At 40.1% G+C, this 16,491-nt stretch overlaps 1 protein-coding gene across 1 annotated transcript in view; it reads right to left on the bottom strand.

Annotated features, from left to right (window-relative positions):
* Window positions 1–16,212, bottom strand: part of MOCOS (molybdenum cofactor sulfurase) — a 228,043-nt gene extending 211,831 nt beyond the window's left edge. Inside the window, exon 1 of the mRNA XM_075142346.1 lies at window positions 15,947–16,212. Coding sequence (XP_074998447.1) covers window positions 15,947–16,076 — 130 coding nt within the window. The 5' untranslated portion in view covers window positions 16,077–16,212. The remainder of the gene's footprint in view (window positions 1–15,946) is intronic.
* Between the last annotated feature and the right edge of the window lie 279 nt (window positions 16,213–16,491).

The raw sequence follows: 16,491 nt of genomic DNA, 5'->3' as shown, positions 1-16,491 counted from the left end.
TGATAAGATTATGCTCAATTGCTTTACCTTTACTGAAGTTCACAGACTGCATTAGATATACAGACGTCAATAATACAACTCATTAAATAAATTTATTTCTTAGTTTTGGATTTTTTTGAAATGAGAATCATTTTATAAATTTTTTCAGGACTGACTGTGATTTCCTAATACCTCCACAAACAGTGTAATACTTCAGTACAAAAAGCATCACCTAATTGGAAAACAAGATTTTTCCCACTCAAAAAAATAAATATCTAACAAACAGGTTTCTGTCAATAATTTAATAGGAATGTAATTATACATTGGCATAAATGTTCTGTTAATACCTTATTATGTTTGGCCTAACTTAGTTTCTACAGCTTATTTTCCATTTATTAGGGATCTTCCCTAGCACAGATTCTAAGTCTTCAACAATCATTTCCAGGAATACGCTAGGAATGAAAAAGTACATTTAACAAAAAATAATGTTATAGTAAAACACAGTTTTTAATTCTGAAACAGTATGACAACTGCAGAGTATTGTTAACTAGTTCTGCCAAAAGTAACAAAATACCAGCTTCCTAGTGACTACGCCTAAACGCAGGAGTATGTGAGAGAAATCCTACCTAACACAGGCCTGCTTTTAATAGGAGTAACAGCATGCAGCTTCCAGATACTCTACTTTTTTAACTTCACTGACGTCCAGCATGTTACAGCTTAGAAAGAAAACTAAAAATCACTTGAGCTCTTGACACTCTTTCTAAGGGACTGTTACCATGTGACACAGCTTTTAGAGGTTTGGTCATCACTTTGACTCTAACTTTGGACAGCAAAAATCCACTGCTGGTTACTGCCATACAGCTGTTTAGAAGGAGGAGTTTGTGGCTCTTCCAGAGACATTACTTTGCATTGGGTACAGACATTATCATTTCAGAGGTCAGAGAACCTGAGAAGAGCTGCAATGGGACAAAAAATAGTCTTTTCCAAAGTCCAGTGAGTAAAAAGGAACCCCAGTGAAGCCTGATTGAGTTTCCACAATGAATCACCAGAGCAGAACTTTGCCTTCAGGTCACAGAGACTTCACCTTTGTGGAAGAAAACAAGCTCCATTCAAACATAAGAACGTGCATCAAGGTCTGATTCAGAACCTCTGAAGCAATTATAAGGCTCTGCTAAACTCTGTATGAGTTAAACCATTAACAAATACACTATAATCAGCACTTCCTAAACATACTGCACTGATTACCTTTTTGGTTCCAGGCCAAGCTGAAGAGCTGGGTTCTGATCTGCACAGAAGCTTAAATGATCTTTGAAACAAGTGACATTTTCCTTTCTTGAATAAGATATGCTGGGCTGCTCATATTGCTGTCTCCTCATATGGCTTCTACAGGACATCTTCAGTCTCTGGGGTATGCACGCTCTCTCTGGAAGTCCAGGTATCAATTAAAAAAGTGCAACATTTTTAATAAATTATCAACAAAAAGAGTAGGAGGGCTACAATAACAGAGGCAACAGCAACAGAATCTCAACATGACATAAATCAGCTCATTAAAGTCAGTTACATCAAACGAAGAACTGCTCCAAAAGTGTATTCAAGACTCCAGGTGATTGAGTGTTTCCCCTAAGCACATATTATACACCTTTATTCACAAATATGCACAAATATGCCTGTGTATGCAGTACTGAGATGGGTATATGAATATATGTACATAAGTATCCCCTTAAGAGGATAATTAGTGTTTTCATGTTGCTTTTTGTAGCAGAACATAAGGAAAAGCAGATGTGAATCTGGAGACTTTTGTCCCTTACAGCTCTTTTCCACTTTCTCTTCTCTACCGCTTCTCTAAGTGTACATTTTGATATTTTTGGCAAACAGATAACCTAGAAGTCATCACACCTGCTTTCAGTCTCACGTAATCAAAATTAAGGTCTACAGAACAGCATCAACACTCAACAAAAACAGTAACTACTTTTGGTAACATACCAAAGTTGGGTTTTTTTGTCAGGGCTTCTTTTGTTAAAGAAAGAAAAGATACTTCACCTTAAGTGTCCCCTCCCTCCTCCCAAATAAGACAGACCAAAACAAAGGTATCTAAAATATCTACGTTAACCATAGTTACTGGTGGATATCTTTGAAGAGAGTTAGGCACACTTCTAACTTGAATAAATTTGCATTCAGTACAGAATTTCAGTACAGGGGACTGACTTCTAATGCTGTTCAGCTCAATGCAAGTCCGTTCAGTCAACTACTCTTCTCCTTTGCAACTTTATTTATTGGGGTGTTCTATGTTTAAATAAAAGTAGGATTTGGGGCACCTGTGAAGTTAATGCAATTTATGCTAGTAGTCACTAAGAGAGTACAAATATCTGAGCACCTTGAACCCAATAATAGACTGACACTACTGAGACAAATATACAGAATTTTATGTTTGGTAACAATCTTCCAGTGGATACTTTTGCCTACAAAAATGAGTTTCGCAGTTGCTCCTCTTTTTTTACAGACCCAGCAATAAAGCAATTACAACTTTATCCCAATTTATCCCAATTTTATAACCATACACCTAAAGAATATTTTGCTGCACTTCACTAAATCATGGTACAATTCCTCTCAATTAAAGGGCTTCTTTCAATACTAACGACATTAGAAATGAAAGAGAATTGTAATTTCACCATAAATTATTCAAAGTACTAAATACAAATGGCCTCATTAACACTAGACTAGCATTGAGAATGAATAAAAGATTATGCCTGGAAAAACAAATATTCTACAGTGTCCCTAATCTCTGAACTCTGAGCTTAAAATCACAACTCTGCCACGACACCAGCTATTGCATTTCGCCTCAAGGCAGCTGATAAAACATTATTCACTTAAAAATCAAGATCTTCCCCCAGAAAATGTATAGTCTTGCCATATTTAAATAAATGACAAGATCAGACACAACATTCATACAACATATTTTACTCAGTTTATGACACAAGATACTTGAAAATGCTATCTAGATAAAAACACACATGGCATACTCTGCCTCCAGTACTGACTACAGGATTGGATTCTGAATATGGGTAGCAATTTCATACCTGGAGTCTCCATAACTACCAGAAACACACTGAAGTACTGGATTTGCTGGAGTTCCCTACCCATACTAAAGCCTGGTCCTTCTTTATAGACCACTTCTACCGATGCTGTACAAACCAGAGATTGCTGAACACACCTATTCCTTATGTGGGTAAAGGATGTCAGGTGGCATGTTCAGAGTTTGCAAGCTAAGAAATTCAGGAATTGATTCTGTAACATGAAGCGAGGATGGAGAGGAATTTTAAGTGAGGTGAACATTATTTATGACAATGAATGATCAAGTTAATAACAAACAGGATTATCATAAATTGAAAAGTAATAGTAATTTGCTAATATTTCAGAGCTAATTTCTGTGCTGTTAATTTTCAAATACTTCCTAGACTTGCTAGTCTAAAACTATAACTAGAAGCAACATGACAGAATACTATTGAGTTTCCGTAATGAGCTCTTATTATATCCTGAAAATTTCTACTTTTTGTTTAATTTCTGCTTGCGGGCATAACATTATCATATTCCCCCAAAGCAAGTATGTTGAAGGCAACAATAGTACATTTGGTTCTTATCACTTGCATTTTAAAGCTACTTATTTGTCATTAAGATGAAATTCATTTGTAATTCCTGTTTATTTTTAGCAAAACTGCAAGAACATTTTTCACTAAAAGGATCACCCAGGAGATGTAAAAATGAAACACTTAACATATCAAAACCACCTTCTAAAATAGTTAGTAAAGGTTCCCAGTGGAGCACAGAAAGGCCAAGATATGGGTCAGGCGTTTGGAAAATGTAAGGGAAAAGATTCTAACTCTAAGCAAAGGAAGCACAAAATCAAATGTTTAAATAAAAACTTAAATTTTAAAATTAGTATGTTAGGCTGCCTTCATTTGTGTCCTTAGTTACAGTTACATCAAGAAGGACCTGATTTTCAAAGAACTGTAAGATCACATCCATTGTAAATCTGTTTCAGTCAGATGTCTAATCTGCCCCACCACCTTTCAAGTTAGAGTGTCCAAAATTCAAACAATTAAGGGGGAAAAAAATCTTGGTCAAAATATTCTGACATAATGATAACTCAAAGAATGCATCTAACCCAGTGCATACAACAATTGTTTCTACGTGTTTCATACCAGATCCGTTTAGTTCTAAAAACTACTCTCCAAATTTGTGCCATAAATACCAGAATGATCTAGTCACCACCGTAACACAATTAATGGCTCCCCAACAGTCAACCTAGAAAGAACCCAGGCAATTAGCTGCACAGAATATGCAGGTTTCATGTGAGATAGCTGCTTTGACGAAGTTTGTTTCCAGACGGACAGCAATCCTTCCTCAATGTTCTGTATAAATACCAGATATCTGGTACTTTATGTGCACAGAAAGTCAGGATAAAGTGATAAAGTGAACCTCATGAGATCAGTTATTGCGCAGTGTACACAGATCTTTTTTTTTTTCCTACAGGAGCAAAGTACAGGCTTCCCTCCTCCAATTTGTGCTGAGAGAAGGATATAAGAAGGGCATTAAGTATAAACTTTTCCCCATGCCCACCCCATTCTGTTTTTCCCCCTTCCCCCCTCCCAACTTGAAACACTTTTATTTCTTTCTGCTAAGGGAGATGACTGTTAGGCACTTAGTGTTCTGACCACAATGAGACTAAAATTCCTGGATTTATATATATAAGCTCATTTATGTATATTTATTTATGTTTATATTTTTTTATATATCCATTGTAATATCTGTTCAGTGGAGAGACAATAAAAAATAATCAGTTTTGATAGGAATATGTTCTTGCTTATATGACTTTTTCTCTAGTGTTTCATTTTTTCTCATATCATATTCCTGTTTACAAGCTGGGAACCCCAAACAACCTATAACCAGAGGACTACATTAGACTAGACTGCTGTTTTCTCTTGTGTCATTCTGCAAGGAATGCAGTGAAGCAGATTTAATGCACACAACATTGTCCATAGCTCAGTTACATTAAGAGCCTAAACAGTAAGGTTTCTCCTCTAGATTCAGCTATTTCTGTTCTCAAACTACGGGGAAATTCAATCTACAGCCCAAAAACATGGAGATGCAGAGTGACTAGAAAGACCACAAGTCAGGTAGATAGATTATTAAAAAAAAGTATAAAAATTAATCTGTTGTCTAAAGGAAGAAACAAGAGAGCTCCCTTCCACTCCCCCCTCTCATGTCCAGAAGCTCTTTATAACTATATTATAAATATACATTTTACTCATTTGGAAAATTCTCATGTTCTTTCAGCACAATCCATGTAAGAACTTAATAATTTTTAAAGCCACAGTAAGTTCTATAAACATGTAACTTAGGAGGCATTTGAAGAGGTTAGAACAAGCCAAAGGCTAACTTCCTAATACCCACTTCTTATAAATAGTTTTACATGTAGCATTGCAATACAAAACCTGAAGGAGATCATTGTAAATTAACTGCTATTTGATCAGTTCAGTATGTAATCACATTTCTACTACGAGCACGGAAGGAAGCAGAAGTGACTGATATTAGATGTTGGATGTACCCACAAGGTATCTAGCATTCAGATTTGAAGATTTGATCAGGCACTTTCGGAAACACGACAGCTGTCATTAGATTATGTGGTACTGTTTCCCCCCACTTCAGAGGCACTGAAGTTTAGCCAGGAAGCGTTGCAGTGTAATCCTCATGACACTTTACAAGTACACCTATCCTTCTCCATACTCGCAGAAATGGAAGAAAAACTGATTAAAGTTCTGATTATAACAGCTATTTAATCTCTTGGGAGCTGTCATGCTCACTGATGCAAAGCTCGGAGAATCAACCTAGTGCCTCCAAACAAGCATTACACGCTGCAAACTCTGCAACAGTCCACACATTTAAAGGTATGGAGGTTTTCATAATTTTTTTTTTAATGGATAGCTTCAGCTCCCATAAGCTAAAAAGCTGGCTTTGCCTTTCATTAGAGCTAATCAGAATATAAATATTCCAATGAGAGCAGGTGTTCTTAAATTTGACATTTGGGAAGTAGGGAGGGGAAGATTTCTCCCAACCCTTGAAAAACACCATATGGAAGGGAAACTCAGTAAAAAAAAATTTGATGTAACTCACTAGGATTTATACTTTTTCATCGTTCACAAAGTACTATTACAGGCTTCTAAGGATGACCACAAAGGTGAGTTATAAAAGGGAGAAATAGATGGCTTCACCCCCCGAGAGCATTTCACTGGACTAGACCCACCCTTTGGGCAAGCTCATATTAAAACAGGGGGTGGAGGGAAGGTTTGTTTTTATACCGCCTGCATCTCAGGGAGGGTTCCCACAGAGCCACAGGAAGGCTTCGTCTTCTGTGCCCAAATCTCTCCTAGCGGGTCGGATGAAGCCAGGGCCATGGCGGTGCACACTAAGACAGTCCTGGTTCCACAGGGCTGCAGCGCAGTGACGCTTTCTGTGCTCTGCAGACGAGCTTCACCGCGCCTGAACATAAGGCAGCTCCTAACAAAATCATCATGACTTCCTTCCTCATTCCCAGAAGTCTGATTTCTATCCAAGCAGTAGTTTATCACCCAAAGATGACTTTAAATTCTATATTCCAACCAAAAAACCCTAGGCTTCTAAAGAAATAGAAGACGGAAAGTTTAAAACTAAACTTGATAATGAGCTATGAAAGTTACTATTGAAATGGCTTTTTGTGGTATGAAAAGGAATATTAAAGCAGCTTACTTTTTGTCCACAGACATCTGTCTCCTTTCCCCCTTACTCAAACCCTTTCTCATCCTTCAGCTCAGTGTCTTACAGACACTGAGAGGCTTTAAAGAATGCAACTGAAGTGGGAATCACTGCTCATGATCAACCCTTCTCAAGGAAAATATTTCACGGTATCAAATCCTAAATTGTTGTGAATGAACTGAAAAAAAAAAACCCTCTGTCATAGTTTTTCTCCCTTCCGTCTATATTTCTGCTCTTGGTGAGCTTGGAGAAATACTAAGTTCACTGATTGAACATTAACTGGACAGTTAACAATCCTTAAAACAGAGGGCTTAATTTCATTAATGGAAAAAACCTGGCATGAACATATGCCTTAGTCAAATCAGAAATAGTTGTAAACAACAGAATGGAAAGGAGTTTGTGAGTCCCACTCACAGGGGCTGTTCTGTCCCAGGACACAAGGAAAGTCAGCTGCGATGCAGTTCAGATGTGTTGTTCTCTTTATTTCTTTATATTCAAAATACACCTTTGCGGCCATCCCTTAAAGGTTATTTTTGCGTTTTTAATGTCTCTTGCATATAACATCATGTTACACAAAACGTATCTTACATGGTTTTTAGTTTATTTCTTACGTACTGTAAGTCTTCCAATTCACTTCTAATGAATTTACATGGCATATGTTTTTCTTCACTTGTAGTACTATTAAATTATCCTCCTTTTAGAAGGGCAACCAGTCACCCTGCATTTGTATTATTAGGCTGTCTCGGCAGCATGGTACCTGTTGCTAAACATCTATGCTAAGGTGGTAAGAAGATGATTATTACCATATCGCTACACTTCATGACCACCTTCCAAGATACCTTACTTCTCAGACATTTGCATTCTTAAGGGAATGCATTTAAAAGCTCTTATTCATTAATCAAATGTATCATTTGTTTGTGAAGACTAACTCCATGATCAAGTAACAACGGAGTGCAATAATCTACGTCCAGTTTTGTCTGAACATCAATTCGGTCAGCTTCCCAGCTATGTAATACTAGCAAGTTTATGTGCAGGGGGGAAAGTATCATGTCTGCATCTGGCAAAGGCTCCTTTTTCATGCAGTCTTTAATTTTACTCCATTCAGTCCACCAGGTAGGGAGTTCTTGCTAGTTAACCTCTTTCATTTGTCTGCTTTTATCCAGTCTCATGAGAAGGCAACATGCATTACCAAAGCAACTTGTCCATCACAACTGAGATAAGACAGGGTATTAAAAAGAGTCTCCCATTCTGCTCACTGGACTTACGCACTCCTAAACTGATTAAATCTGTAATGAATATTTTCCTAGTGTGGGATGAATCAAAGATTATGACAGATTTTTAAAAAGTTGCGTACTGACAGAGCAGCTGAGTAACATTTTGTTTTGTGACAATTCTAACTGCCTACATTGAAAGAAATTATAGGCAGATATACAAATAATAAAAATGTGACTCCCAGTCACATGTTTCATAAGTTACTTAATAAGTTACACTCCTTAATGAATTACTTGGGAAATGAATGGCACAGGAGATGAACAGTGTATTTTACTCAAAAACAATACAAAGTCCTTTTTTTTAAAGAAAGGCAACATACATTTGTACCCATTACTGATACCATCAGTTCCAAATTACTGAATTATGACAACTTTAATGGACTGTGTGGCATGAACATAAAAATGTAGAAAATCCTGGGCTTCAATTTCTTCCTCAGGAAGAAATTACACGACAAACTTTCTGATGACTGTGTAACTTTACCTGACCTGTTCATAAGTTTGCAAAGGGGTACGAACAGTGGTATTTCGTGTTTAATTGTGCATTACTGAAATTAATTCACAGAACATTAATTTAATTAATGAATATTTGTTCAAATGAGCTTCCTGTCATCTTTCCAAATTTTAATTTAGGACATTATTCTGCACATTGCCAGAAGAAGTAAGCTTAGTGGTGTAATCGTCCTTCCCCAGCTAACCACGTCACCAAAAGATCACACCCTTGGATAGCTCTCTCTTTTAAAAAGACCGTAAAGGACAAAAATCTTGTCCAGTCATGTTCTTAGCTTTCTTTTAAAAGCATTTTAGATCCTGTTGCTCCAGGGACTAATCTGAATGAGCACAGAAACCACATCTTTTTTACTTCTCTTGCAAAAGCCATATCCCCCTGGCTGCTACAAGAAAGGAGTGAGTCAGTATAATCCTGAAAGCAAGAAGGGGGGAAATAAAATAGCAGGGAGAGAAATATTTCTCTCCCAAAGACCTGCCTTCCAGTTTTATATGTATATTTCACATACCAGAAAAAAAGCAACTTAACACTTTCCTGCATGACACTGTCACAACAGCTGCCTGCCGGGGGTTGCATCCCCATCACAGGCACCTCGCAGACCATTGCTTCTCTACAGCAGGACAGAAGGTGAAGGAGCCAAGAGCATCACTGCACAGGATCTGTCTGGGCTGCCAAAAATACTGCCAGGAGCGTAACAACTTGCCTCATTAGCAATGAAACTAATGAAGTCTGACTTTTTACTGCTTTGTGGCCTGTCTTTATGCCTCCCTGCCCTACTATACTCCTGTTTCTCCACAACTCTGACATCTATTTCCCACACCTTCACTTCTTGACATCACCTTTTCCATAATACCTCCAGAAACCGCAACTCTGTCTCCTAACAAATGTGATAGGAACCAGCCTGTGATCCAAATTGTTTGTGTGCCGATCAGTATGCAGACATGGTAACACTATCACCGTTATTAACTTAGAAAGATTTAAAAATTATACCAACCCCAAGTTGACATACTCATAAAAAGATTTTTTTTTTAGTTCTGTTTTTAAGTTTCTAAGATCAGTGAGGTATAAAAATAAAAAAACCACACCTTACAAGTATCTTAGTGTCACATAAAGGAAAACATCTGCATTGAATATTCCTGTAGCTTGGGCCAAGACAACCTATTATAAAAAGCCTGAGATATTTGAGAGCTCAGCATCCTAATTCCTAAATACCACCTCCGAGTTAAGCATCCCACTAGCCTCCTGCTCTGCAAATATATTGTGCTGTCTACCCATTTATCAGCCTCTCATATCAGTGCTTTTTACTATGCAGCACTCTGCAGTATGGTCTTCCCAAATTCAGTGACAGTCTTTTCACCCCCAAGCGACGTCTCTGCAGCATCCCTCTGATACCAAGTATGCAATGAATCAAGCTGATCAACAAAAACTGACCTCTCACCTCTCCGTTTGGCTTTTTGTCCTTAAACTGGGAGTGCCCTTGAATTTTGGTGAGCAGCTCAGATATGGGAATTGCTATCATAACATATAATCGAAATTTCAAGAGCTTCACATGCCAGGTTCTGATTTTGCAGGGTAAATTCCAGTATAAGTGCAGGGACACCAGCAGCAGATCATAGCTGTCTGAAAGCTTACACGCGTTCTTTAATTAATCATCTTACCTTTCATATTTAGAAAGAACAAAACAAATCACATAAACATCATACAGAACTATACAGAAATATGCTGGGAAGAAATCAATACACATCTCAAATATAGCAACCTCATAACGATGGACGAGGACAAGCAGGAGAATCTAAGAGGAAGCAAAGGCAACGGAAGGAAGGATGCAACGCTGATGTGGGATTCTGTAGGAAGAAGATTTTGGTGCAATTCCAATTTTTGAGTAAGAGATAAGAAAGCATCCAGTGCTTTTCTAAATAAAACATCTGCCTGTTGTAATACTTTCATACACTAATATACATCTTGTACAGACATTAATTTTAGAGATAACATATCTTTTAATTAAAAGTGCAATTTTTTTTAAATGGGTGGCTGATACCCTGAAGCATCTATGGAGTTCCATAAAGTATCTTTCCAAATCTAGTATTTTTTTTAATCTCTACATGTTGATTTAAAAAATCTAATGTCTATATATGATTATTACCTGTTCTAAAGAATCTAGTCCCAAATGAGCAATATTTATTTCTAAAATACACCTGAAAATTCCTGTCAACAGTATAGGTTTATAGGGTTTGGTACTTGCTTTTATGCTCAATATTTCTGTATTCCAGAGTTTTAAATGTCTTGTACTATGTGGCATAATGGTGCAGTGAACATCTTTATATGGGTATTACAACACCAAATCTGAAGTTAAAACTGAATTGTATGTATTACTCTGAGTAATACAATTCAGAAAGAGAAGACATTACCTGTTTCTTTGAGGGAATTTTTTTCCTCTAATTAAACTTTAAAACTTTAAAACTTTATTCAGTGCTGAAATATTACAATGACAGTATCATTGACTACTCTTCACTAAGACCTATGTGAATCACAAAGAGCAAAAGACCATCCACCTCTGAGTGCTCAATTGAAAGATCAGTTCTACACAGAGCAGACCACCAATAGCCTTTTGAACCCTGAAATGCAAGGTAAGAAATTCCTTAACAGTACCTGTTACTTCTATGTAGGCAAAGGAAAACATCTGAAACTAACACACAGTTGCTGTTACTGCATTTGGTACTAAATCCACTCTATGTTCCACACACGCTTCCTCTTTGATATCAATTCTTTTGATAACAGCTTATTTAGATAACTACTGCTGACTTGAAATCTACAGGAAGCATTAAGGCTTTACATGAGCATATATATTGGTTTGTACAAAACAATTGTCATGTAGTAGTGCAGTCACACTTCCCATACCACAGCTTCTTTTTATGATACCTTCTCCAGCCACTAAATGCATCTTCCCAGATGTCTTCCAGCATTTCAAACTGTCCACCAGCAGCCTCCTTCAATAAATATAATTTCTGTTGCTTTCTTCCCACCCCCAAATAAAAAAAACCAATGTGTTTCACAAAATCAAATCACGGTGTGACAGAGGGGCTACAGAGGACAGGAGCAGGTTACCAGCCAGATATCTCACAGCCGCTGAGGAGAGAGTGAACAAGCCCTGCACAGTGGTCGGAAGAGGAGCTCTCAGCTTTAGACACCAAAACGAGAGGTTTAGAAGATTTCTTCTCGCTCAGGATGAGCTAGAGATGAGGTAACTCAGTGATACTTACTCACCAGAACAACTAGCAGCTCTTCTAGCTACCCAGAATCTCCCAATGAGACAACAAAAGCAGCCTCATCCTTCCCCTACACATTGCTTTTGCTGCCTTTGGGCAGGAGAGGTAAGCGCTGGATTAACATTAATGTATGCCAATCTCAGCACATGGGTGAAATCATTTTACCTTTCCAGGAGATGCTGTCTCTCCCAGGATTGTAGCTGCCTAGCTTAATTCTGGCTAGCGATGGGTGGGTGGGCTTCAGGGAACTCACAATTAAGAATTGCATCTGACCATAAAATGGCACATTCCTTGCTTCTGGTTCAGCATAGATCTTAGACAACAATGAATCAAAATAAACTTATCCTTCATCATCAAACTGTTTTTTAAATGGCATGATGAGACTTGCATATTGCTAACTTGCTCAAAGAACAATATTGCTCTAAGAAGCTAACTATAAAAGGTTTTGCTGAACACACACAATCACTTAGTCTTCTCCAAGAAAAAGAAAAAAGAAATTTAAAAGAACAGAAATTATTAATTATTTAATTAATAATATTAATTATTATTATTAAAATTATTAATAATTAGGAAATCAGCAGAAAGTATTATAAACAGAAGCAGAAGTAGAAGACAGCTACCAGATCAAACAGGATGGTCTTAAAAAAAACCAACCAACCAAACAAACAAACAAACCTCTGGAGATGTAAAAAAAAAATCCTTTTTTTTTTGCCTACATTTGCGACCAAGAGGTGAGTGCAACTCTTCAGGCTCACTCCACTCATCTTCGCAAGTTTCATTAAATGTGAGCATCAGCTACCTATCAACAAAATCACTCTGAGCTGACACACCAGAATGCATTTCCTACTTCTGAAATTCAGCCAAAACATGAGATTACCCCAAACATGACAAAACAGACAGGCTTTTCTGTTCTCGGGGGCCAGAGCTGACCTTTGCTAACCAAGCCACTAAGGACTAACTGAAATGCAGGAAGACCTGCTTCTCCCATTCTCCTACTTACAGGAAAAGTCTCGGTGCAAATAATTACTGGCAATATGAGTAAAAAGTCTTATCTTTGTGTAAGGTCAGATCCAGTACTCATCTATTCCTTAACTGAACAATAGAATAAGCTCTATTGTGAGCTTATTGTGACCAGTTCATGAGACAGCATTAGAGTTTCAAGAAACAAAAGGCCAATTCTGTTACTCAAAGCTTAGTCTGCCTTTCCTTTTTGTTTAACAGGCAAGCTGCATTATTATTGTTAATTGTATGTAATCACACATATCACAAACGTTCATACTACTGAGGTAACATATGATTTGTCACATGACTGTTGTTGAAGTACAGGGCAGTGACCGATTTGACATTAAATGGGACAGTGCATCTTACCTCACTTAAAGACTTCCTCAGTTAGTCAGCAGCCCTTAAAGAATACATGATTGCTAATACATGCTGGTTTGTATTTGAGGGATGGGTATCCACTGCTTATCGCTCTTGGAAAGCTCCCACCAAAACGGACACAACTACCTTAGAGGAGAATACTGGCACACAACTGAAACTGGAAAGGTATCTTGGGATTAAATGCTGCATCGGAAATCACATGTCAGCTTTTTCTTTTTTAAAACCACGACACGAACTGAAGCTGGTATTTTCTTTGCTATGATAAACATCACAGAAGCATATTCATCCCCATTACTTAACAACAGAACCTATAAACTCCCGCCGATTTCTTTATCCATTTCTGAAGCACAGTTTACAATCCTACACTGCAGATAAGGGTACGCTGCTCACAAGATTAAAGTCAAGGTCACATATTGCGCATACGCTGCTGCCTGTGAAACAGGGATCTGTTTCACAGACTCCACGTATATTTTTAGAAGGGGCTGCTGTAGCCATCAGCTAACAGCCCCTGAATTACAAAAGTGGAGATAAACCTTGGCTTAAAAGGTAAAATTTAAGGCTTCTGTGACAAAACAGACCAACCCCTGCTGATTCAAGGGAGTAGAGTAGTTCCTTTTATCCCTTCATAAAACCTGAAGGGGAAATCCCCAACACACTCAGTACGAGCCTAACTTTCCTTCTGATGGACCCAAGAGTGAAACTCCCACAGACTTTGATAGGACCACAGGTAGACCACCTTTGAAAAATCCTGGTTTTATAGTATGTCCAGCAGCCAGTGTTCCCTACACACATCTGTTGTACCACCTTCTCAACAGGCACTTGCAACTATTCATACTACAGCTACAACAGAAGCACTAGCACCATACAGGCAAAGGTTTATAACACAGAGAAGGCTTCTGCCTTCCCTTATTGGATGCCACCAAGTATCAGCAATCAGGAAGAAATTAATACATTGATATGCAATAGTTACTATTATCACATGCTGCTCATAGGAAGACGACACTTCCAAAATTGAGCATTAGGCTTAATTCATGGATATCTAGACAGGGACTCCGGAAATTAGGTTCACATAAAAAGTGAGCAGCAAAATCTGGATTTTTATCCAAATTTAATGACGGAAAGATCTTTGAGGCATGTCCCAAATAAACAGGCAGAGTAAGACATTACTGTTAACTACCTAAAAATAGAGATCGTTCTCTTTTGCCTAGTGGAACTAGTTAAGATGGCTCTTTACTAGAAGGGATTAAATTGCAGCACCTTTGTGCAGTTGGGAGACACCCAGCAGAGATCAACCACATGAACAGCTACAGGTTCCTTAGTGAATCGGTGTTTGTACAATCAGACTTACCCATAAAGCTGACCCAAGGCCAGCAGAGATGCAAAACTTCAACCCCACCTTATCCCCCAACCTGCATGTTTTGGCAGGTCACTGAAAATGCTTAAGTAGCTAAATGCCTGAAAGCCCCACTATTTTTTTGTAAGTTACTTGGAGAAGGCCCCTTTACTTACTATTGCTGCTGCTAACCTGTACATCAGCCATCTGTCCTTCACCTTATTTCAGCAAGGTAACGAAGACCTAGAGCTTTAAAAGTCATTTTATAACATCAACACTAGTGCGTCAAGACCTTTAGCAAGCGGGGATACAGCTACATGGCTAAATAAAAGGAGGCCAAGGAATAAACACAAGCAACGTGCTTATCATCCTCACTGCTTTGCTGTCAGCCAGTTCCTGGACTCCGTCCTGGACTAGTCCAACTTTATTTCAAAACTGGGGTGCCTCATGAGAAAGCAGCCTGATTCTCAGGAGTTTTGAAAAGCCATCTGCTTAAATGTCTAAACAATGTTTCAGTTACAAAACACCCACTTTTCAGAATCTTGGCCTGAATTTAGGACAAGCAGTTTCTTGGTATCAAACTTTCACTGATGCAACCAAGACCAGACTGTGAAATTAACTTCCTGAATCTTAGTTAAAGAAAAGTTCCTCAAGCTCCTGCTTGAAATTAAGTTTTTTCCACATCCCTCTAGAGGTAAAGCGTAACTCCATTCTTTAGTAAACATCCGTGTGTGAGAAAGCCCGCTCTTGCATTAGATTACCAAAATTCAAAGAAATGACAAAAAGGAGCATAACATGAAACTTTTAACAGAAAGAGTGGCCTAAATAACAGGTTCAGGACATCCAAACTGATGTTACTTATTCTGCTCTCTCCTCTGTTTTTTCCCTAAGTATTTTGAAGCACTAGTATCATGGGCATTGATACCTCTTTAAGTAAAATAAATTATTGTAGTATATACCCATCACGATTAGATTTGAAATAGTATGTTAAGCAACGTTTAATGTTGGGGGGAGGGGAAATCTATATAACCTGCAAAAGTAGGTTGCAAAGACCACAAACCTTTACTAGACAGGGGCTGTTGTACCATTTTAATATGCTTCCCCCCCCCTTCTTAATATCTCGCTTCGCACCCTGTTGCTGTACCTAAATCCTGTTACTGAACTCGTGGCACCTCCGGGGCACTTGTGCCGGAGGCGAGGGGGCGGGAGCGGGCTCCTCGGGGGCTCCTGCAGGCTCTCCGCCATGCCGCTGACGGGGCGGCGAGGCCGGGGCTTTCTGCCAGCGCCCCCTCCCTTCCCCCGCCGCTCCCTCGCACCAGAAGCTTCCCGCCCGGGGACGAGGCGAGCCGGCACCGGCTCGGGCCTCCCCCGCCCCCGGCCCGCCCCCCGCCCGCCCCTCTGGGCTGCGCCCGGCCCGCGGTACCTCGCAGCCGGGGGAACTCGCGCTCTCGGAGGTGGCGCAGGCCGCCGCCGTACCCGTACCCGTACCCGGCGGGGCAGGCGGCCTGGAAGGCGCGGAAGGAGGGCCGCTCCCCCCGCGGCGCCCCGGCCATGCCGCGGCCTGCAGGCGGGAGAGAAAGTCTGACAACACCAGCGCGGCTCCCCCCGGGCAGCGGAGCCTCCCCGCCGGCAGCGCTGCAGGCAGGCACTGCGGGCAGGCACTGCGACCGGCCCAGCACGGCCCGGCCCGGCCGCGCCTCGCTCCTCCCGCCTCCCGCCCCCGGCCGCCGCCGGGGGTGCCCGCGCCCCGCCTGCCCGCCCTGCCCGGGGAGCGGCGGCGGGGCCCGGGGCCGGGCAGAGCCCGCAGCCATCCGGCTGCAGCTGGGCCAGCGATTGGGGCCAGAACAGGGAGGCGGCGGGCGCGGTGTGCGCTGCCGGGGTGGGCGGCGGCGGGCCGGGCCTGGCCCGGGCGCCAGCAGCAGCCGGCGTTGGCGGGTGTGCAGTTCCACCGGGGTGGTCGCCCGGGAG

The sequence above is a fragment of the Calonectris borealis genome, chromosome 2 (genome assembly GCF_964195595.1).
Source record: "Calonectris borealis chromosome 2, bCalBor7.hap1.2, whole genome shotgun sequence".
In the NCBI taxonomy this organism is placed as follows: Eukaryota; Metazoa; Chordata; class Aves; order Procellariiformes; family Procellariidae; genus Calonectris; species Calonectris borealis.
Note: the sequence above shows the minus strand (reverse complement) of the source record. Positions and strands in the feature narration are given on the sequence as shown.